At 38.2% G+C, this 24794-nt stretch overlaps 1 protein-coding gene across 4 annotated transcripts in view; it reads left to right on the top strand.

The window, feature by feature from the left end:
- The window catches only part of PAK1 (p21 (RAC1) activated kinase 1), a 122804-nt gene that overhangs the window by 87075 nt on the left and 10935 nt on the right, over positions 1 to 24794 (top strand). For all 4 annotated transcript variants that reach the window (XM_032489496.1, XM_032489495.1, XM_006191641.3 and 1 more), the window contains exons 6-11: positions 6763 to 6879; positions 9590 to 9764; positions 11854 to 11917; positions 14513 to 14561; positions 19361 to 19473; positions 22759 to 22876. In XM_032489496.1, the coding sequence (XP_032345387.1) occupies positions 6763 to 6879; positions 9590 to 9764; positions 11854 to 11917; positions 14513 to 14561; positions 19361 to 19473; positions 22759 to 22876 (636 nt within the window). The remainder of the gene's footprint in view (positions 1 to 6762; positions 6880 to 9589; positions 9765 to 11853; positions 11918 to 14512; positions 14562 to 19360; positions 19474 to 22758; positions 22877 to 24794) is intronic.

Here is a 24794-nt window from a genome sequence, read left to right as displayed (position 1 = left end):
TGCATTCCAGAGAGTCAAGAACTTGTAAGGTATTTGCTCTTGATCTCACACTTTAGTAAACAATCAGAACATGTAAACAAGAATTTATAATACAGCGTTAGGTAAACACAAGTAATGATACCAGCCAGGGAAAAGGGCAGTGCTTTCTTGTGTGAGGTGGCATGAGCAAAAGCCAGGTTGTTAAGGATCCATCATGTTAGGTCAAAGAATTTGGATTTCATCCTGGAGCTAAGGAAGTATTTTAATAGGATGTATTTTAAATGATATAGTTGGAGATGTATTTTACTCTAAACTGCCATATTAGAAAGATTCTTTTGGAAGTTGGGTCACTGTAGTTGGATGTATTTGTGTGTCTGTCTCTCTTGCTATGCTGAATTTCTTAATTTCAGAAATGTTGTTTTAAAGAATACATTCAAAATTGTGCTCCAAAACAAAAACAGAACATAAATGAACCATTGTCAGGGATTCATGAAAGATAGAAAGCAGATAAGATCAGATTGATCAGCTCAGCAGAAACCACAGCTTAATGTATATGGAAGAGAAAAATCCTAGGAAGATAAGAGTAGCTCCAGAGAAGGTGGTTTGAGAGAATATATATAAAAAGCAGGAGGGAGTCCTGGATCATTTTCAACAATAAATTAATTAAAATTCTGTATTTGGAACAGCAGGGGCAGTCTCCATGTTACAGTGAGCAAAAGGTACTGGAATTTTTTATTCTAAACTTAAACCAGATACTTTTCTAATGAATGTGAACTTCCTACTTGAGGAGAATGCCTGGTGTGGGTATAGGGATCTGAGAGATGAGCAGAGCAGAACCTGAGCTAACTATAGACCTTTACGACAGGCATGAATAGAGGAAAAAGGAAAAATAGCTCTGCAGTAGAAGAAAATGCATTAATTTCTCCATCCCAAGGATAATTTTTTTTATGCTTTAGATAATTGTAAGAAGAGGAATCTCTACGCTACATGCTCTTCCATACCAACACACACCAAGTGATGCTTGCCAGTAACCGCATCTGCATAATTCACATACAGATTGCATCAGGCCTCCCATTCAGAGGAGGGGACAGCAGAGAAATGGACTTACACAACTGCAGAGGAAACTCATGCTAATCATATACACGAACTAATCTGGGTTTTCACTTATGAAAGTGACAGCCGAGAATCTGAGGGAAATAAAGCATTAAAGAGAAAGACCAAGATAAAGAAATAAAACCAGCCCCAGAGGAAATTGATAATTCAGAAAGGAGAATTTTAAAAAAATCTAGTATCTTCAGAGAGGTTCTATAGATGTTGCATCCATAAAAATACACTGCAATTAGAGCAATCAGAGGGTAAAAAAGAATTGTTAGAAATTAAAAATATGATTAAAGATGCACATAAGAGTGGATTAATGATATAAAATATAAAAACATATGGAAAATATGAGAATAAAAGGACACAGGATTTGTCAAGGAGATTCAGGAAGAATTAGAGAATTAAGGCACTAGACTAGAAAAAAATAATCAAAGGAATAATGGAAGAAAAGTCTCTCAGCTCAGGAAAGGCATGAGTCTTCATGAAATAGCCTGCCAGTTACCAAGTCAGATAACTGAAAAGAGACCCAAGGATTAAGAGAAAGATCTTCAAGGCTTTCAAAGCCAATATACAGCTAATGTACCTCATTAGCAATAGTGGACAAAGAAGCAGTATCTTTAGAGTTACGAGGAAAATTATTTAGAACTAAGAATTGTATACCTAGTCAAACTAACATTCAACATGAGGTCAACATAAAGACATATTTAGATATGTGAAGATCTAGGTTTACCACCCACAGATAACCTTTGGAAAGTCTAAATACCAAATAGTAACAGTAATTACCTCCTGGGTTGATGGTAACTAAGAATATTCACTTATTTTTACACAAATATTAGATAAAAAAGTCAACTAGGAGAGTCAGCTTTAGAGATCTTCCTTTGAAGTTTCTTCACATTTTTGTGTTGAAGTTTCTATTTTCTCTATGCCATACCTTCCTCATTTTTAGTTTGCCTTTGCAGTTTAGTGGAGCCCATCTTCCAGTAGCTTTGAGAAAGTAAATGGGAAGTAAATATTTAACATCTCAGAATGTCTCATGAATGGAATGTCTTTCTTCTACCCTACCATTTGATTGATATATTGCTGAGTAGAGAATTTTAGTTTGGAGATAAATTTACATTAGAATATGGAAAAATTCCGCTTTTGTCATCTAGCTTTTAGCATTGACTATTAAAGTGCAAAGCTGTTTTATTCCTGCTTCTTTGTATCTGACCTTTTTTATTTCTTTTTAACTTGGGAAGCTTGCAGCATAATCTTTGTCATTATTGCTTTGAAATTTCATACTTACATGCCAGTATTCACCTATTTATTTTGTGAGGAGCTATGTGGACTCTTTCAACCTGGAAACTCAACCTTTAGTTTTAGGAAAGTTGCTTGAATTATTTCATTGACAATTTCTTCCCTGGTCTTTTCTTTGTTTTCTCTTTTTGGAACTCCTGTTATTTAGATTTTGGACTTCCTGGACTGATTCGTTTAAAAAATATTTGCTCTATTTTTCTTGCCTTGATTTTGCAGCACAGATACATAGATAGGTTTTCAACTTTCCCCACCCCTCACCCAGCTCCCATCAGTTTTGGATTCAGCCTCTTTGACAGTTACTGCTCATCTGTCTGTCATTACCTCCTTTGCTAATCTTGCCTTCTTTCCTATTCTCCCCAATCTTGTGGGTTTAATGCCTATAAAAGACCATTCCTTCATTATAGTTCCAGTGAGATTTTAAGAAACAGATGCCCATGTTCAGTCTGCCATCTTTATCAAGTATTCCTGAGGAATTTTAACTTTTAATTCCTTATATATCTTTATTATATAAAATATATAATGAGAGTCAACTGGTTTTACATATAACTTAAAAATTTCACTTTTAAAAAGCAGTATTATCCCCCCCAAAAAGACGTATTATTGAGGTATTATTTACATACTGTAAAATTAACCCATGCTAGCTGTACAATTCAGTGATTTTATTAAATGTGTAGACTTGTGTACCTATCACTACAATCTAGTTTTAGAACATTCCCACTACTCCAAAAAGTTCCCTTGTACCCTTTTATACTTCATTCAAACTCCCATGCCCAACCCTAGGAAACCAATGATCTTTTTTCTGTCTGTATAAATTTACCTTTTCTAAACATTTTCTAAAAATGGACTCATAAAACATGTAGTCTTTTGTGTCTAGCTTTTTTTCACTTAATGTAAAGCTTGTGAGGTTCATCCATGTTGTAGTATGTGTCAGCACGTCATTCCTTATGTCTGAGTAATAATCTGTTGTATTAATATACTGTGTTTTTTAGTCTATTCATCACTTGATGGGTTTTTTTTTTTTTTGGCTATTATGGATAATGTTCATATGAACATTCATGTCCAAATTTTGGTTTGGATCTGTGTTTTCATTTCTGTTAAATATATATATATATACCTAGGAGTGGAATTGCTGAGTCATATGGTGACTCTATGTATAACCTTTTGAGGAACTGCCAGACTGTTTCACAGTAGCTGTACTATTTTTTTACTTCCATCAGCATTAGGAGGCTTCTAATTTATCCATATCTTCCCCCGTGTTTGTTATTGTCTCTCTTTGGATTGTCGCCATCTTAGTGGATGTGAAGTGGTACCTCATTGTGGTTTTGATTTGCATTTTCTCATAATGATGTTGAGCATCTCTTTATGTGCTTATTGGCTATTTTTAATCATCTTTGGAGAAATTTCCTTTTTGTTGTTGATCTCTTAATTTAATTCCACTGTGGTTAAAGAATACATTTTCTGTGTTTTCAATTATTCAAATTTATTGAGATGTGTTTTATGGCCCAGTATATGTTCTATCCTGAAGAATGATCCGTAAATGGTTAAAAAGAATGTGTGTTCTGCAGAACTTGGGTGGAATGTTCTATATATGTCAGTTAGGTTGAGTTAACTGATAGAGTTGTTCAAATCAATATCCTTGCTAATTTCATTCTAGTTCTGTTAATTATTGAGACCTCTTTCAGGTCTGTCCCAACTTTTACTTTTTGCTTGGCCCTTTTGAAGCTTTTATGTACATGCACAGAGCCACGCATGTATGACTAGTCTGGAGCCTCTCTAGTATCCGCTATACCTTTGAGCAGCCTTAGCCTGAATTTGTCCTATCCAGGATTGGTAACCTCAGGCTAATAGCAGTTGCCTTCTGCCAACACCTCTAGGAGGTCACTTCCACTGACGCACCACTGGGCCTGGGCATTACCCACCACTCCAAATGAAAGTGAGCCTTCTTAGACCACGTAGTTACAGCCTGCCTTTCCCTGGAAGAACCCCTACTCTGATGAAACTGGGGTGGGATGGATAGGAGCAACCCTGAGCCAGAACATCAGAGATTCCTACAAACTTTACCCAAAGTTCAGCAGTTTTAAGATCATAGGCACTTCTCAGTAGCATAGGTAGGCACCTGGAGGTTTTGGGAACAAACCACGTATGTTCCCATCTTAGAGTCATTGTGCTTCTTCCATCTGCAAGGAATATTCTTTTCTCAGAGGGTCAGATAGTTTCTTCTCTCATTTCATTTGGGCCATTACTAGGACTTTCCATGACTGCTCTATCTAAAGTACTATTTTCCCACCCTCAACCAATCTAAAGTCTCATATATTTATCTTATTGTTGCCTGGCAGTCTGGTGATTAATTTTAACTGTATCTTCTTCTAGAATGTAAGCCACAGGACCAGGTGCTTTACCTGTTTTGTTCTTCAGTGTAACCCCAGAGCCTATAATGGAGTCTGATACACAATGAGTGAATGAATTGAAGTCATTGGCTTTTTAAAAAGTGGTTTGTGGTTATTAGACATAATGATAATTTAATTGATTTCTTACATCTTTCTAGCTCCTTGCCATTTACAAAGTGTTTTTATACCTACTTCACTTTATTTCTTCCTCTCAGTGGCCCTATGAGACAGAGAGCTGCTGTCATCACCCCCATTTTATAGATGAGAACTGTGGCTTAGAGTGGAATAGCCTTGCTGAAAACACGGGGATAAGAAGTAAAATCTGGGACAAAAACCTGTGTTTCTTGATTCTGGTAGTTGTTAATACTACCACTCAGAATGTGGTGCTAAGGAAGGTGATGAAATCATCTTTTCTACAGAGTTTCAGGGAGTAAACAAACTTAGTGTTTATGGTCTACATTGGGTAGTTAGGGCCACCTGATGATGAAGAGGCAGCTGAGTTAACTTCAGTTCCATTTTGGGTTCCCAGTTAAATTTTGCTGAGTGGAATAGTGGGGAGAAAAGAAATTAGAGCAGAGAAATATCAAAATATGTGCTTTGACAGGGAAAGAACCTCTATTGGATTTTAGAACTGAATGTTACTTCAGGTCACCCCTCAGATTGTACGAGTCCTTTTCTTCCACATTTCTTGAGTGATGAAACTTGAGACCAAGAGGATAGTTTCATTGCCTGTGGTCTCCAAAGCTAGTTGCTTACATATGCTTGTCACTAGCAGTTTTTAAGTTATACCCTGCACTAGAGGTTCTTTTAGAATCTGTGAGGTTGCCAGTTTTCCTTACCCTAGTATGTCAAATGTGGTAAAGGCCAGTGTGCTACACAGTAGCTCTAGTCTAGTATTGGACTAGATAGCTTTCTTCACTTGTCCCCTGTCATTCTGACTGCTGATGTTCTTCTCTGCAGAGGCCCCAAATAGCAGACAGGAAGGGAATTCTTCCTCTCTCTGTCTTCTGCATTAGATGGTGATCTGCTTTAGGACATGGGCCATCTTTTCCAATTTTGTATGTTATGTCAACAGGATCCATCACAGTATCTTCCTGAGCACAGAGTAGGTACTCTGAAAATATCTGAAACTGCTGAATTATATCAATATACTAAAAGATCCCTATTTCTTCACTGAACCTATATTGTCATCATTTAATCTCTATCAGAAATATCATATTTTAGAGCTATTTTGTCTCTATTTATAACAGTAATGGTATGATATTTTTGCCTGGACCTGCCCTAAAACCTGCTACTCTTGGCTTTATTACAATTTGCTTGGGAAAATCAAATTGCTGAGATTAGAGCAGATTCAATTGGTGGTGCTGGTAAGATTCATTCCAGAATAGAGCCAATGCTTAGTGAAATGTATAGCGTTTAGTCTGGGGAGAAAGTCATTGTGCTCTTGAGACGAGAGTCTCTTGATGTTCTGTATCTTCAGTTTGAGGCAGAGGCACCTGATGACCTAATGGGTGCACTAGGCTTAAGGAGAGGCCAAAGCCTGCCTGGACTTCCATTTACCATAACAGAAAGGACTAAGGAATTACAGAGATAAACTTTGTAAAATTCCAGACTTTTGATTCTCTCCCTGCATTTTGTATTTTATTGCCTGTTCAGCACAGAGAATAAAGTTCGTAGAATAAGAAAGAACTATGAGCTTGTCTTCAGGATTTGGATTGGGGAAGACAGGTAGAGAAGCTGTAAGCTGGTTTCCTAATCCACAGTTAGTCTTTGGGTGGGAAACAGAAGTCCCTAAGGGGCTGAGTGGAGAGTGGTAGCTCAGAGAGGAGAAGGGAGGTGGCTGAGTTCCTGAGACTGGCTATACAAAGGTGGAGAGCTTGGAGGCTAACGTGAGTTTCAGAAGGTGTATCAGGAAAAGTTTCTTCTGGGGGATTGGTGATCCCGGTAGCTTCAGTTCCAGGTCACCTGGACCTGATAAATCTGGCTTTTCTGCATTGTACAGAATGTGAAGACGGTGTCTGAGACCCCTGCAGTGCCACCAGTTTCAGAAGATGAAGATGATGATGATGACGCTACACCACCTCCAGTGATTGCTCCACGCCCAGAGCACACAAAATCTGTAAGTCTTTGGGGACGTGGACAGCTTTGTGATTTGTTAGAATTTGCAGGGGGAATGAGGGGTGAGTGCTGAGGCCTAGAGGTTTAATACTCTGGTATGGGTCCTTAGATTTTGGAGGTGGTGAGATCACCAAACCACCTTGATTGAAAGGTACTTTCTGTATGATTAAAGACAAGAAGTGATATATTTGTTTATCACTGGTTTGCAGATAGTCCCAAAGTGTCCTAGATAATTGGTGTTTCTACCAACTAAACTCTAGTTCACTTAGCCTGTTCTCCGCAGACAGGAAGATATACAGAATTAATGTTACTTAGCGCAAGACTAACATAAATTATTCTAGTCTCCTGGGATGCAACAAATTAGCCTGCTGTAGATCTTTTCTTCTCTGTTAAATGTGCAGTATTCCGTTTCTTAGTCCATCAGTGATAATACTGAAAGACCCAAGAGAATTTATAAAAACATTAGTGCTATTAATATGCTGGACATCAGGATTGCATTTTGATGCTGAATGTTGACAGTGATTTTTATTCAACTTCCTTTAAGGTTCTTGCATCTCAGAATAGCCACAGTCCCTCTGCCCAGCTTTGCACAATCTGCCTTTTACTTGATTTAAAATTATTGAGCACTCACCTATCAGCAAGTGATAGTCTATGAGTGGTTTTTTGTTTGGGCTTTTTAATTATGACAAGAATGATTCTTTTAAAATGAAAGAATTACCTAGGGCTTAAACTGTGCTAATACAAAAACAATCCCTGGAGTAGAGAATTCGTGTAGGCACTCAAGCAGAAGTTTGTTGACTGACTATGGAAGATGCTGCAGAGGAAATTCAAAGGGATTACATGACCTTTTAGGATGAGAATTTATAAGCCGAATCTGTGAAATCACCCTTTCTATGGGTTACAAAATCACTTTAAGGAAAATGAGCTTCACAGGTGGAGAGTTGTCAAGGTGTCTCACATTGGTATGGCTTTTTTTGGTTATAAGCATGTTCATTTAAAAATGTTTTCCCACTAGTCCATGAATTACTCAAAAGTAGAGGAAATATACAAATATTGCAGTGCTTAACATAGTTCTTGGCAGGTCTTGAAAGTCAGTAAGTATTGAATGAACAAATGAGTTCAAGTTAATCTTCATAGCATTCCTTTCTAAAAAAGACATTGTTAATTTATAGAACAAGAAGCTGAGATTTATGAAGGTAAATTGATCTACCCAGAGTCTCTTAGTAAGTAAAGAGCCAGGATTGAAAGCAGGTAATTGATCCCAAGTCCAGGTTCTATTCCACTTAGCACAATGGCCTTTTTGTGTGAGCAGACCCTGGAGCCAGAGAAGGAGAATTTTAGAGAGGGAGAAGGCAGGGTTTGTATCTTCAAGGGGCTATGTCAGGAGAACTGAAGAAGGAGGTCAAGGCATGAAAGTACAGGTTTAAGTGCCAGGGGTATAATTTGTCTGCGGGTACAAGAATAGAAAATTAAGAAATCATTATGCTGGAGTAGTCAAGAAAAAAATCTACAGTCTCTGATCTTAATGTCTTGATTTGTTGATGTTTCCTCTACGTGGAAAGTTCTTACCCATTGCCGCCTATTAAAATCCCATCCATCCTTTAAGATCCAGCTGAAGAATCCCATTTATTCATTGACTCATCAAACATTTACCTGTATACTTGCCTTTTGTTAGGCAACTGGTTAGATATAGGAGCTCAGGGGTGAATGACACACATTCCCTGTCTTCATACAGCTTATAGACTAGCCAAAAAATTGTGGTGGTATTTTTATGAAAAAAAAAGTGAAATGTCTCCAGGGGAAAGCCCATATAACTTAAGATCACTTCTTCTGAACTTCACTAGTATATAGTTTGCTCATTTCTTCTGACATTTATCCCTTTCTGGCTTGCAGTTAGATCTTTCTCTAAGACTTCCTTCACAAGAGTAGAGGATGGAGCAGCATTTTTACAGGGAGGCAAAGAACAGATTCTCAGTAAATGTTTGTTAAGTAAGTGAGTGAATAGGAAATATAATAGTATTAGCCAAAATTTAAAAGCTTTGTATTTGCTGGGTATGATGCTACTCATTTCACACATTAAGTAATCTATTACTGCAAGAACCCTATAAGATAGATATCACTAACATCACCATTTTATAAATGAGGAAACTAAACCATAGAGAAGTTAAGTAACCTGCCCAAAGTCATACAGATAGTAAGAATAAAAGTTGGGATTTAAGTCTAGGCAGGCAGGTTCCAGAGTCTGTGGTCCAAATGACTATACCCTACTGCCTCTTAAAGAAGAACAATTGTAGTTTCTTCTCTGTGAGGGTTCAAGATTTAAGGAGGGAGTAACTCAAATGAAGATAATGTTGAGTGTTGTATTAGCTGTGCAAAGTACTGTGGGAATACAGGATATTCATTTCAGCTTAGGAAAGGATAGAATTTTGCAGATGAAGGGAATGCACTGGGTCTCTTTTAAATCATTTCTGTTGAGATTTATCTAACTTGTATTGAATATCTTCAGTGCTCAGACTCTCACTAACCCCTGTTGTGTATAGTGAGAGCAAGGAAGGCCATTCCACCCTCAGAGTCTGGGCACAGAGGAGGAAGAACACAGATTTTGATCTAGAAGAAGGGATGAGTCTACTGGGATTTGTTCTTCTGTGGATGTTCTAACACACACATCTAAGAGAGACTGGCCTTGCCAAATTCTTGCACCAATAATGCAGGTGTACACACGGTCTGTGATTGAACCACTTCCTATTACTCCAACTCGAGATGTGGCTACGTCTCCCATTTCGCCTGCTGAGAATAATACCACTCCGCCAGATGCTCTGACCCGGAACACTGAGAAGCAGAAGAAGAAGCCTAAAATGTCGGATGAGGAGATCTTGGAGAAATTGCGTAAGCACTTTGTAGCTTTTTGAATTTCCTTCTGGTATGTGACTGGTTGGGCACAAAGATGGAATTCTATTGCTGTAGAGATCTTGGTCTTACCCTTGGTGTATGTGGCTGGCTGGTTATGCTTTACATCTCAGCCACAGACTGTACTTCTCCTCACCCTGTCCCTGCACCCACTTCTGTCTCACTAGCCCTGACTCGATGCCACAGTAGGATGGGAGTGTGAAGAGAGAGAGTGTGGATGGCCCACTTTGTGGCCATCACTTACCCCTAGGCATGGGTTATGGAGATGACGAATAGTTTTTACCTAGGGAGTAGTCTGGAATGTTGTATTGAGAAAGACTGAGGCCTTGTGTATACTGGTGGGGGAGAATGCTATGTTGGTTATTGATGTTTGCCATTTACAGATGATAGATCTGCCTTGGTTGTAGGAAAGAGAGAAGGGAAACTAACATTTGTGAGCCTGTGCTATGTGTCAAATGACAAACAAAGCATTTTCTTGATTTTTTTCATTTATTCCTCATTTTAACCCTGCGAAGACAGACATTATAATCCTCATTTTTTGCAGTTAAGGTATTTGAGGCTAGGGATGCTAAACACTGTGCCCAGATTCACACAGCCAAAAAGTGACAGGGCTGGGGTTGGAGCACAGCTTGTGCTCCTGTAATCAGAACATGCTGTTTCTCGCTCTCAGGTGGAAACTTCCATTTTACTTTCTTTAGTGGCCAGAAGTGGGGTGTATTAGGGTAGCTTGTTTCTGTGTTTTAGTAACCTGCAGAGAAGTTCAGATGAAAAGGAAGGACTGGGTTGGTCTCTGGGCTTGGAAGAGTCTGAAAAGGCCTTTGATTTATTCTTTGTACTTACCTACTACTAAAGAGGATTTGATGTGATTGATTTGGCCAAGTCTGCACACTGGCTTTGTATTCTAAAGCTGAGGTTTCTGATTCTCCAACTTAGCAGCTCTTGATTTCTTCTTGATAATTCTTATTTGACTTTTAAAAAAAAATTCACTCTTTTAAAAGTTGCCCTTGCCCAGAGCCCTTATGAAATGATGAAATAAGAAAAGCCACTTACCTAGCCATCTGTTTACTCCTATATTTAGTCTTTTTCATCAAATTAGATCTGTTTTTAAAACAATAATACTTAAAACATACAACTGTGGAAAGCAAACTGGCCTGGGAGTTAAGGACCCTTGGGTTGAAGCCACAGCACTGCCACTGACTTGGGTCTTGGGCAATTTCCTACTGTTTCCTGCCCCCCCCCCCTTTCTCATCTTTTAAATATGGGGGTTATTATCTGTCTCATTTGTAAATAAAATGAATTAATGTACGTAGAAGTACCCAAATCCTAGTAATTCGTTAATGTAAAGCACTTGGAACTGGGAGAGCAAAACCAGACTCCTAACCTTAGCTTGACACCAGTTTGCTGGGGACATATCTTGCCTTCTGTGAGCCTCAGTTTCACCATCTCCATTTCACATTATTTGTGAAATCCAGGGAACTCTCTCATACCTTTTTGTCCTTGCACTTGAAGTACTTTTTGCTGTAACCCCTTGATTTTCTCTTCCTGACTAATTCCTACTTACCCTGTAAAAATTTGTCCAGATATCACCTCCCTTCTGAAGTCTTTCCAGTCTATGTTTTTGCCTGTCTTTGTATCACAACAATTGTTATGTTTTCATGAAACTTTATGCTTATTGTCCATCTTCTCCATGAGATTAGAGCTTCTTGAAAGCAGAGAGTGTCTTAACTGTGTCTCATCTATCTCTATTTGTTGCACTCAACATAGGGCTTGGTATGTAGTAAGTGAGCATGTAAAAATGAGTAAATGTTTATTGAATATATGGAATTAAAAACAAATGAGTAACTTTTAGGAATTTAGAAATGGATTAGATTACTATGAATCAAAGTTGTAAGGAGGTGAAACATTTGATTGAAACTTAAGGGAGAAAGCTAAGGATCTGCTTAGTGTGACTTCCAGGTACTGAGGTAGTTCTTCAATCCTTGCTAATTTCAGAGTTTGAGGAAACATAGGGCCTCTTTTGTATGTTGATCTGGGAAAAAATGATTTATGGACTCTGTTTCTTTTAAAGGGAGCATAGTGAGTGTGGGCGATCCGAAGAAGAAATACACACGGTTTGAGAAGATTGGACAAGGGTTAGTAGGGGCATTTCTTTACCTAGAGAAATGACTTAAAATTGTGTGTGCTAGTATATATGATTTTGCTTTTGTTTTGCCTTTTATAAACCTTGTTCTTCTTTCTCCACCTTGCCCCTCACCCATCTGGAGGTGTTTTGTTAGGCTGACTTCAGGTTTGGCAGAATTATGCTTAATGTGACAGATGTATCATCAGCTGACCATATTTCTAAAAATATCCCTGCAGTGAGAGTGAAAAAAACCATTTATTTTCTTAGCACAAAACCTGCTTCCAAAATTATAGCTCTACTTTTCCATATTAACCCTGTTTACCTGGTGCTGAGACCTACTAGCACTAATATGAAATGGAAGATTCAGAACTGCAGACTCTTCTGCTAGTGTAATGGGACTGTTTTTCTAGGTGGATGCAAGAATTTGTGTCTTCTGCTCTTTGATTTCTTCTCTGAATCTTGTATTCTGCTGTAAATGTACTGATCCCAGCAAATCTTAATTGAATTCCTGTTAGGTGCTAGACACTAGGAATATAGCTATGAATCAGGCAGTCTGCCTTCAGAGACCCCAGGTCTACAGAAGGAGATAGTCAAACAAAAAATTATAATATACTGTGATAAGTTTTAAAAATGTTTGGCCATTATTTTGAGCAAAAGAAGCCAGATAAAAGAACAGATACCATACGATTTTATTTATGTGAAGTTCAACAACAGGCAAAACTAATACATGCTAATATAAGTCAGAATAATGGTTGCATCTAGGAGCGGAATGTTGGTTGGGAGGTGGCATCAGGGAACCTTTGGGGGTGATCGTGGTGATGAACACATAGGTGTATGCATATTGAAAACTCATCAAGTTGTATGCTTGAGATTTGTGCAGATTACTTTAGGTAAGTTACACTTCTATATAAAAAAGAAAAATAATGAGATTTCTACAGATACACCCAGTTAGCTAAAATTTTTTTAAAAAATGAAAAAAGTATCTGGTTTATAGAACACTCACAGTGTTACTTTAATGAAAGCATTGTTGTTAATGAAGTTATTGAAGTTTTCTGTTTTAGTTTTCTTTCTTATTCATCCAAGAACTTCTGAAATAAGATAAAATATTGCATAATATACTAATGCTGTATTTGTACAGTATTCTACAACTTACATCTGTTATTTGCATCTATTATTTAATTTAATCCTCAAAACAACCCTGGACTTGAGTGGATCTCATTTTTTCCTAGTTCAATGCTTTTTCAACTACATACACCAGTTCAGACTGATGAAAGCATAAGTAGAGTAATCTGGGATAGTATTTCCTTTAGCTAATTACATTGAGATACTAAGAATGTAGCAGAAAGATACACAGACAAGTGTGGGCAAGTCAGGTCCTATCTCAGGATTTGAGTTTCTTCATCCGTAAATTTAAGGAAGAAGATTATGAATTCAGTATCTTTCACTTCTCAAATTTCTGATACATATAAATTTTTTTACATAGGTGTGTGAGGGCCATTAATAGGCAACATTTACAAAATGTTTTTGTCCTTGCTTATTTGACAAGTCTGTTAGTGCTAAGGGAAGAATGCAGTATTTGTTAAGCACCTATGCTGATGTTTCCACATTCCATGATTTTAAAACTATAAATGCTGCATAAATATGATAAATTAGTACTATTATAATTTTTGCTAGCTTTTTTCCCCTTTAAGATCTGAAAAATTTTTTTAAACCTGGAATTCATATGTCTAATCATATATCTGTTTGAGGTAGAAACAGTCAAGTCCTAATCAGTGAGCCTGAGTAGCTCTCTGGGCCCCTGTAATCATGGAGGCACAGTCTCAAAGTGTCCAGTCCCCCGAAGCCCGGGCGTATTTGCCCTGTAAGAACGGGACATGTGGTGGGATAGGGGAGGATGGGGATAAGAATGTAGACATCAGCTTTATCACAAAAGGTTGCTAGAGGTAGGATGGTCAGGCAATGGGGAAATAACTGCCAATGAAAATAATCCAGTCTTTGTCCATATCTTATGATCTCAAATTTCCTGGCATGTAGCTAGGATCCCAACTAAAGAGTGGTAGTTGGGAAGCTGGTGACCATAATTTCTGGCTTCAAGGCAAACTTAAGAGTGATCTTTTCCCCCTGAATTAAAGTCAGGTCAGTTCAGGGGGAAGCATAATGACAGGCTTGCCTAGAATAAATTTTTTCAGTACATGGAATTTTAAGTTTCTTTCAATAACATCATATAAATCTGACATTATTGGCATATAAGATTTCAAATATTATTGCATATAACTCACAAATACATGGGGTTCATGGTTAAAGGTGTAAAATGAGGTTTGTAATCATTTAGAATGGACATGATGACTTTCCTAGTATTGTTCCTAGTCTTTCTCTGCCTTTCTCCCTCCGTCCCTCCTTTCTTCCCTCACCCCCTGTTAGCCATTAGAGCCTGTATTCTCTTACTACATACTGCCTCTTGTGAGAATAGACTCGGGGAGGCAATGGGGAGTATTATATCTGCTGCTATTGTTATTAACACTTGCATTGCCAGATTGTGTATAGAGCTGCATTTGATACATGTCACTAACACCTGTTTATTTTCTCTTCCCTATCTGTTGTTCAGTGCTTCGGGCACTGTGTATACTGCAATGGATGTGGCCACGGGACAGGAAGTAAGTATCCACCACTAACTACTACTCCTTCAGTTCCACTGTTTCTTTTTATTTTTTGTTAAGTTTTAGACTTTATTAGCTCAATAGGGACACTTCCAGTTTCTTTCTATTGCAGACTAGAGCTCTTTAACATGATGAAACTTACAGATTTTGGAAAAAGTCACTGTGACTACAAAGTGCAGTACAGATTGGAGGAGATAAGAGTGGAACAGGTTATTGTGTAATTCCAGGTAGGAGGGAGTTCATGGTTTGGACTTAGGTGGTAACATAGTATGAATGGGGAGAAGTGGATGGATTTGAGAGGTACTTAAGTAGATTTTGCAGAATTTGGTGAATGTGAGGATAATTCACAAGTGAGTGATATTAGTCAAGGAGAAAGGAAAAAGGAGGAGTTATACATTTGAAGAAGGTGGATATTGCATGAGAGACCTCCTTGTGAAACTGCTTGGTGGACAATTATTTTTGTTAAGTTTGGTGCTTGAGAGAGAAATCTGATATGGAAGAGATTTAAACACGTCTCTTGACTCCTAATTTAGTGGTCCTTCCATTACTCTGTGGCCAGGATTCCAGGAGACACTGAAGTCCTTATTTGGAGGCATCTCTTTATCTCTCACATTTTATAAGCTGGGAGAACTCTGATCTTACTACTAAGATCTGATGACCCAAAATCCTATTTTTAGCAGAAGGAAGCCATGAAGGGAGTACAGAGTACTTGAGGTTTCTTTGCATTGTTCTCTTTGGTTGCAGAGCAAGAATGTTGTCAGGTGGATGGGAGTTGCCTGAGGGAGTTCTTAGTTCAAAGAGTACTGCGGCTCACAGCTTAAGCAAGGCACCTCCTGTTCCAATGAAAACAGAGTTGGGCTCCTCTGAGGGAGGCTACTAGGACCTGCTTATCTATGTTTGGTGGTTGAAACCCCATGGTATACCAGAGAAGTCATGGTTACTATGGAAAGCACATATCTCACTGTGCTCTGGTCAGGGTTTTATGAGTTTCTAAGCTGAATATTGAGGCCCCATCAAGGGTAAGTCAACTTAAAAAAATTATCATTGTAGTTAAGGATTTATTAATTGTTCTTAGGTGAGAATCCAGTAACCTAGATGCTTACCTTTAGCTACTTATATTACCTTGGGCAAGTTGTTTGACCTCCTGAGCCTGAAATTTATTTACTTATAAAATATGCATGATAGCATATACCTCAAAAAAGAGTTGAGTAAAGCCACACATGTGGCATACATCATAAACTACGATATATATTAATTTTATTTGTACATATTTATTTATTCCACAAAATGTTTACTGAACATTTCCTTTATGTTACACCTTGTGCTATGAACTATGTGAAAGATTCAGACATTATAATCATATATACAAATATAAGAAACCATCCTTTCCATTGTGTATGTATAAAACTTGTAGTGCTGACAAGAACTGGTGTTGAAATAATGGTGAAGAAGGAAAGATGGTATCATTCTGCCAATTTTAAATATGGTGTATTGGAGGCAGAGATAGAAAAGGGGAGGTTATACCAATTCTAAAAAGAACTCTACAAAGTAGGTAATATTATTTCCTTTTTACTGATGAGGAATTTGAAACTTGGGAGTTTAAGTAACTTTTGCAACAATGTGTTACCAGCAGTTAGCAAAGACTGAATTAAATCTTGATTCTAAAACCTAAACTGGTACTTTCTGGGCCACAAGGCCACAGCAGAGCTAAGGTTAGACACTAGGACCTCTTGTCATTTTTCTGGCCTCTGGGGCCTCACAGGCCTTGATGGGAGACAGGCTGGTGCTGAGTGGTTCCTGGAAGGCCTGAAGGCTGCGTGTAGGAGAAACTGGCCACAGGGAACAAACTTGACTTCACTATGTGCCTGCTTTGTGGTTACAAAACTATGAATGAGAAGGGAGTCCATTAGGGTGGCTAATGCAGTGTATTCAGGAAGGCCTCATTTCCTGCCCTGGGGAGTATAAATCTTTAATGGAGCTGGAGAGATGCTCTTAGTCTTTGTGAGTCAGTATTTATTGGGAGTTACCCTGCTGGGAAGAGGAAAGCTATTGTCTGTCACATAAAGGAAGATTTAGCATGTTAGTGGGAGGAAGTCTTCCAGTTACAGATCTAACAATTAATTTTCAAGCCTATTTTTAGAGGGAATGTGTGTAATAGAAATAGTAAACTTGGAGGAGGCTTTGAAGTCTTCTATGAACCTGAAGGCATTGATTATGACCTTGGGCAACTATCTTATAAGTCTCAGTCTGAGTTTTCTTAACTGAAAATGCAGATAATGATTTTTGCTTGGCAGGGTTGTTGTTAGGTTTTACTGAGATGATGTAAATAGAGCACCTAATACAGCACTGGCACACAGTAGGCATTCAGTGAACAGCAGTGGTGGGAGGGTGGTTGGCTTTTGCTATCGTTCCTGCTGATGATGTTTTCATTCTAGCTGCTTTTGTTCCAAGTACTCATCAAATGCAGTATTGCAATGATCAGCATTTCATTGTTGTCTTACAATATTATTTAAATTTCTTATATATGGGTAACACACTGACCACCATCTCATTTAGTTCTCAAAACAGTCCTGTGAGGAGGGGCATCAGAGTTTGTTTGGGATTATATCCTCAGAATTGGTGAAGAGACTGAGGCTTGGAGAGCTTGTGATTGGGCAAGGTTAGTAAGTGACAGACTCAGCCCCAGAGCTTAGGTCCTCAGAGTTCAGGTCCAGTTCTTTCTCTGTTATAGGACTGCTATCTGCCGGCCTGAATAGGAGGGATCTAATTAGGTGAAGGGCATTTAACCTAGTCCATAGTTAGTCCGTAGCTATTGAAAAGGATTCTTGGTGTCTCACTGCCGGTTCTGTGTCATCCACAGCCTGCCTCTCTTCTCCCTTGCTGCTGCCGGCAGTGACCTCTGTGAGGTTCGTAAGCATGGTCTCATCCTCCAGGATGGCCAGAAGAACTCCAAAGGCACTCCTTTGGCTCCAGGGGCTTGCTATCTTAATGTAATAGGTCTTTAGATCAATGTGTTCCTCTCCAGACATTAGACAAAGCTAATCATCGGCAGATATAGAAAGCTGTAGCCAGACTAGAATCCTAACCTGATAGGAGACCCTGCTCCAGAGCAATTTTTTTCACACTTGGGGTAGGGAATGGAGTGGTCAGCATGTTTAAAGAATCATTTCTTACTGATAAACTGGTTCTTGGCCAGAGATTTTCCATGCTTGGCTTGAAGAAATAGTAGAGTCCAGGGTTTTCCCATAAAAATTTGTATTATTCATGAGTTATTCATCCTCTGTACTTCTTGCTGATTCTGGAAAGACTAATTCAGTTGCTCTTTTAGGTGTTCTTGTTCTTGTCTGTTAAGCAGGAAAAAGAGAAAAATACCTCTAGGGAATAAACATTTAGCAAATAATTTAAAGTCTACTCCTGTGGGTTAGAATAGCCTACTACTGGTGCTTTTTGTGGTTTAAAAACAAAATACTTATCAACCCACTGAATTCTCTCTTCATTTCCACAAGCATGTGTTGAGCTCCCACTGTGTGTTAGGCCCTGTGCTTGGCACCAGGGATTCTGAGCTTTCAAATGAGCTCTCAAGCTTCTAGAGATACCCATCCTAATTGGTCATCATTCAATTCAGTATGTGTTAAGTTCCACAACAGATGTATAAATATGATCTTCTGGGGCTTTAAAGAAGAGGAAAAAACCTATCTGGTTTGGAGAATGAGGTTTCTTTTGGCCTAGTACAACGTATAGGAAGGTTTTGAATGTGTGAAAACAAAGGAAGATGTTCCAAGTGGAGAGGAGCTCAGATCATAGAGTATGTAAAGGAATACAGTGAGAAGTGAGATAGGAGTCAGATCATAAGGACTTTGAATGTTGGGCTGAGGAGGATCTCTAGGCAAGCAGTATACATTTCTGCTTTGAACTGGGGAAATTGTTATCAAATGTGTGCTGTAGGGAAGATTAATCTGGCTCTGTGTGTGGGATAAATGGGTATTTCCTTTGGGGATTCTAATCCTGGCTTTGCTACTGAATAGCTGTGTATGCAAGTCATATATCCTCTCTGAATCACAATTTCCTCATCTGTCAAAGGGGATCAATAGTAATACTTAACTCATAGAGTGTCTCTGAGGATTAAATAAAATCAATTTGAGAACACTTTACATAGTACTTGACACACAAAAGAAATGGATGCAAAAGTGTTTTGGAAACTTATGTATACTTTATGTTTGTATTATGTGGAAATTTGTTTATTTCTATAGACAAAAAGCTTATCAAGGTCTTTTTTTCATATATAAACATTAAGGATCCCCCTTTACTCTCTTAACCTGGTCACCTGTGATTTATTTCTCCACACCAAATTCGAAAAGTCACCTCCCTTGCCAGTTTGAGAGTTCTTCCCCAGGTTTATGTTTCTATAGCATTTTATATGGACTTCTGTTATAGCGTACCTCTTCTATGTTGTGAATGTTAGAAGTTTTTTTTCTAATATAAATATTTTATTTAGTAGCAAGTTTAATCCTCAATAGGAGGACCTATTAAAATAAAACATAGAGCTTCTGATTCCGTAGGTCTGGTTGAGACCTGAAATTTTTCATGTCCAGTACATTCCCAGATGGTGTTGATGTTGCTGGCCTGGGGACTTCACATTGTACCACTGGTCTCAGATAATAAACTATTAATTCCTCAAGGGCTAAGACCATATCTTACTCAACTCTGTCTCCTGAGTGTTTATAGTCTGGTGCTTAGTAAATGATCAGTAAATGATAAGTGACTCTGGATACACATTGAATCTACTCTGATTTCAGGTGGCCATTAAGCAGATGAACCTTCAGCAGCAGCCAAAGAAAGAGCTGATTATTAATGAGATCCTGGTCATGAGGGAAAACAAGAACCCAAATATTGTGAACTACTTGGACAGGTATGGAGTGCCAGGTCCTATCAGAGAGATGGGGCCTTTGGGACTGATGGATGGTGGAGCTGTTAGAAGAGAAGGCAATACCAGCGCTCAAAATTGCCTCCACTTAAGGATCTTCTCTGATGCTCGACTCTCTGCCTCCGACCCTGTGTACTGCTGGACACCTCTGTTTCTGCACAATCTTTCTGGGTTAGGCTGAACCCTACTGCCCTGTAGCTTCTAACATCTGGTCCTAGTACTGTTTATTCTGCCCAGGGAGGCATTTCAGACCATCTGCCTGAGTCAAATATGTAGGTCTTGAAATCGTTCTGCATCCCAAATCTTTCCTTACCCCTCTCACTCCCCTGAATAACTTCTAGTTTTTCTGTATTCTCTTAAAATGTGACAGTCAGTAGTTTCATTTGAGATTTGACCAGTATGGAGAAAGTGGGACCCTTCCTTTGTTCTAAGCTCAACAGAACTTAATGCTTTTACTCTTTTTTTTATTAATTATTTTTTAAAAGAGCCCTGTTTCATTGTTGACCCCTAGTAAGTTTGTAGTCAATTCAAATCCTATCCTTTTTATTTATGGTTTTTTTTTACGAACACTTGCCTTAAACTGGTAACAGAACTGTTTAGTTACTTCATTAAATCCCATTTTGATTATTTTAGCCCATCATTCCAGCCCATCAGAATTCTGTTCTTCAACATAATAATAAGGGTTGTAGCTAAGATTTATGTTATACTTTACTTTGTACTAAGCATTTTCATGAATAATAGTATCTGATTGTGAGGTAGGGTTTATTATCTATATTTTACAGATAAAGAAACTGAGGTTCATAGAAGTTAATAACTTGTCCAAGACCAGTAAGCCAGTAAGTAGCAAATGAGGGTTTTGGATTTGAATATTCGTAGCATCAACATCCATGCCCTTTCCATCATATCATGTTCTTTTCTTTCATATCTGAACAAAGAAAGTGAACTTCTTGTCTGGGTTTCAGAGACAACACAGGTGGAGGTGATACTGAACTGGGTCCTGGACTCTTAATTTTTTTGGTATTTATATTGCATTGCCAGCTAGATTTCATTGCTGCCAGATTTCTTGTTCTGAATCTAAAACTTTAGTAAGCTTCCGTTTTTTTTAAAGAGGAAAGGAGTTGGACTTTGACCTTCCCAACAGGTGATATTGATTAGCTATAGAGAATAAAGCCGCCTCCTTTTTAGGAATGATTGTCTCTCCATGATGTGGGTCATGACTGGCTCTGAAGAATCCTCTGTAAGTTACGGTGCACCCTCCATGTCTCTTAAGAACTTATTGTATGGAGAATAAACCATGCACAAACTTCTGAAGGTTATACAGTACCAGATTTTGTTCAGGATAAGCTGTCCAATAAGAGTATGATCTGTCTGATAAAATAGTTCCCCATTACTGGAGTTATCTCAACAGTAAAGTGCGGGACCAGGTTGAAGGAATCTGTGTTCTGGAAAAAGAATTAGAAGACTTACAAGTTGTTTGTTGATCATGCCTTTGCTGGTGTTTCCAGAGGTTTATACTATGGAATCAGAAGTAAATAAATCTCGGTCCCTGACATCAAATAGCTCCTTGTCTGTTTTTAAAGTAAGTACCTGGGAGCTCCTGTGGGAGGACAAGGTGGGTGCTCTTAAGCTGAGCACTCAGTGAATGTATTGCATTTGAGAGTCCATGGCTTTTGTGAGTTGTCCCAGAAGATATCTCCATTCATATTTATTCTACTCCAAATATGTGATGCTCTGAGGCTTTACCTTGAGATAGTTTTTGAAGGTATCTTGGCACAGTGTGTACCCACAAAGTGAGACAACCTGAATCTGATCTTGCATTGTCTTAGGTTTGACAGTGATATGTTGGGTCAAGGTAAAGGGACTCTGCTTTGTTAGTATCCATGTAATCTTCCATACGCTCATGTTTTCCCCCCAGTCAGTCCAGGTTGACAGATGTCTTCTTCATGTGCTGGGTACGAGGCCATAAATGTTTACACTTTATCAGTAAGGAAATAGGCTCATGCTAGAGGAGGGCTTTTTACCCATTCCTGAATTCTCTTTTGGTCCAAGTGCCCATAGTCCTCTCTATCAAAAGTGATTATTGAAGGAAAAATTAATGTCACTTTTATTCTTTATGGTCATTAAAAAACAAGACTTTCAAGTACATAGTATGCAGAATCTTATGGAAGGAAGAGTGGATTGCTTCATAGTCAAGAGAATAGGATTCAAATCTTACTCTTTACTTGAGACTATTTGTTTTTTCCAACAATCTCCCCAGCTGCCCAGCAATAGTCCCCATATCAGGATGAAGATAAGATGGCATGCACACAGCTCAAGCCAATCCAGTCTAGCTTCTTTGTCTAAAGCTAGCACAAGAGACTGTAAGACTCTGGACTATCCTTGTTTTTATTTGTCTTATTCTACAGCTGAGGAAACTGACCAGACAAGCTAAGTAACCTTTTTATTTATTACATAACAGGGCTGAGTGATCCGGTCCCTGAATGAAACTACCAGTTTTAACTCTTGTCAGCCCCCAAGTCTCTCTAGCAATACAGTACTACACAGCGGCCCTTGGCTTCCAAAAGAAGCTGTGGCAATGCAGCCCTTAGTGAATGCATTCCATTCCTAGAATTAGAGACATTCAAGGTGGAGATCATTGTCAGCATAATGAGTATGTATATAAAACTCTACAGCTTTTAAATGGCTTTTATAGTCCTTATTACATTTAATATTAATAATTCTCTTTTATTTTACTCATTGGATTATTCAGTAAATATTGACATCTACTGTGCTGGACTCTCTGGGGATGGAGTCTTGAACAGGAACCAGTACAGATCTCATGGATTTCAGATCTAGTAGAACTCTCAGGGATGTTTGGTGACTTTCTCCAATGTTGGTAACATGGATTTCAAGTCCCACCTTTGTCAAATGTTTGGATGCTGTCTGCTTCATGCCTCACAGAAGTGTGAGAATCATGCCTAACTTTAGGAAATTATACTTTGTGTTGTGCTGAAATAAAATCCGATTATATCTTCAACATAGTGATTTTAGTTCTGCCCTTTGGGGCTTCACGGAACAGTCTCCTTTGTTTTATCCAGGCAAATCCTAAAGAGATGTCAAGTTAGTGATTCTGTCCCCTAGGTTCAGCTTTTCTTTCAAAAAAAGAACCCTAGACTCTTCCAGAGCTGACGGAAATGCAGAGTCACTCTGTGCATATGCTTAGCATTTGAAACCCACTGCTGTGGCTCAGTGTTTTTTGTTCCTTCTTACTCTTTATTTTCACCCCTGCAGCTACCTTGTGGGAGATGAGCTATGGGTTGTCATGGAATACTTGGCTGGAGGTTCTTTGACAGATGTGGTGACAGAAACCTGCATGGATGAAGGCCAGATTGCAGCTGTGTGTCGTGAGGTAAGGCCCATGGCCAACCAGCCTTGAGCAGGACGTGGCCTCCATATCCATGTCTCTCAATGTTCTGCACCTGATGGGATTTCAGCCTGGGTACTGTGAGAGATGGGAGAAATTAGTTGGACTATCCCATCATTTTCTTATTTTACCTGTTTTGAAATTTGTATCACCGTTATTTTTTCTTTAGAGATAACTATATAAAAATTCTGATTGTAAAATTATATACCCATTGTAGAAAAATTAGAAAGTACCAAAATACATACATATATATATATATTATAAAGTCACTCGTAATTTCAACCTCTTAAAAATAATTGCAGTGAGTACTTATTCTCCTTTATATATTTTACATGGATATATATTTTAATCATTTTTATTTTGCTTTCCTGCTTTATTCATGTGCTATGAAGGAAATAAGGAAGAATAAGAAGGTAATGACAGAGGAGGTACAATTTCAGACAGAGTAGTCAGGGAAGGTTTTGCCATAGATCTGAATATGAAAAAGCCGGCCAAAAAAAAAAAAAAAAAAAATCTAGAGTAAAGTACTTCCAGGCAAAAGAAATAAGAACAAAGCTTAAATAGGTATTCTCCTTTCTCCTCATTGCTATTAAATGTCTAAGGTCTGTAAAATGCTGACAAAAGAAGAGGGGGTAAAACCTCCACAAGACTTCTATGAGAAGCAGTGTCCTTAGGGAATAGCCACATTTTCATTAGAGCAAGAAGATGAAGGGAATATTTGGAGAAACTGAGCATCTCGGGTGCTTTGCTGATAAGAGACTGGAACTTTCTGATAGCCTAATAATAGAAAAGTTTGAGAATTAGGGGAAGAGTAGAAGATTAAGTGATTGGAAGACTAGCTTGAGAGTTTTATGGGAGTGAGTCTAATAGAATGCTTGAGGTTTGATGATGCAAGATCTGGAGGCATACAGATGAAATTATTTAGTTTTATAATAATATTAGGAAAAATAAAGTCATGTGAAATCAATACAATCACCTCTGCATTAAAAACCTTGTGATCTAGAATGTGCACACACACAGGTTAATGGAATGGGATTCTTAGGAGATGATTTCTTTTCTTGGCTGTACCACTAAGGCAGTGTTTCTCAACTTGTGTTTCATTATCCTCCCTCCTCCACCAGGAGCCTTTTAAGACGTTTTTTCCTAATCACCTTCACTCCATGAAATTTAATACCATAAATATACTATAGGCCTGTTTATGTACTGTGAACCTTTGGAAAGCCACAACCATTGTAATGTCTAAGGTGTTTTTCACTCACCCCAGGGACCTATTGTCACTGGTTGAGAATACATCCATATGTCTGCTTGGTGAAATCAGTGTGCCTCAAATTGTTTATCTTTAAAATAGGAATGTAATATTCACACTGTATACCTTAGGGGTAGCATATAGATCAAAAAGCATTTGGAAAAACATTTAAATGTAACCTAAATAGGTGGCATTACTGTTATCCTTAAGTTCTCACAGAGATCATCCCCCTTTTAAAAAATACCTTTATTGAGATATAATTCACATAGCATGTTATTCACCCTTTTGAAGTGTATAATTGAATGGGTTTCAGTATATTGAGTTATACAGCCATCACCCTAATCAATTTTAGAACATTTTCATTACCCTAAAAAGAAACTCCATATCCATTAGCAGTCACTCCCTACCCACTCCATTTCCCAGCCCTCCCAGCCTTATGCAACCACTAATCTGTTCTGTCTCTATAGATTTGCTAGTTGTAGGCATTTTATAAAATATGTGCTTCTAACTGGCTTCTTTCACTTAACATAATATTTTGAAGATTCATCTGTGTTATAGCATATGTTCTTTTATTAGCAAATAAGATTCTATTTATTTATCTGTCCATCAGTTGATGGACATTTGGGTCATTTCTACTTGTTGGCTATTACGGATAAT

This window comes from Camelus ferus, chromosome 10 (genome assembly GCF_009834535.1).
Source record: "Camelus ferus isolate YT-003-E chromosome 10, BCGSAC_Cfer_1.0, whole genome shotgun sequence".
In the NCBI taxonomy this organism is placed as follows: Eukaryota; Metazoa; Chordata; class Mammalia; order Artiodactyla; family Camelidae; genus Camelus; species Camelus ferus.
This window is presented reverse-complemented; position numbering and strand designations above follow the sequence as displayed.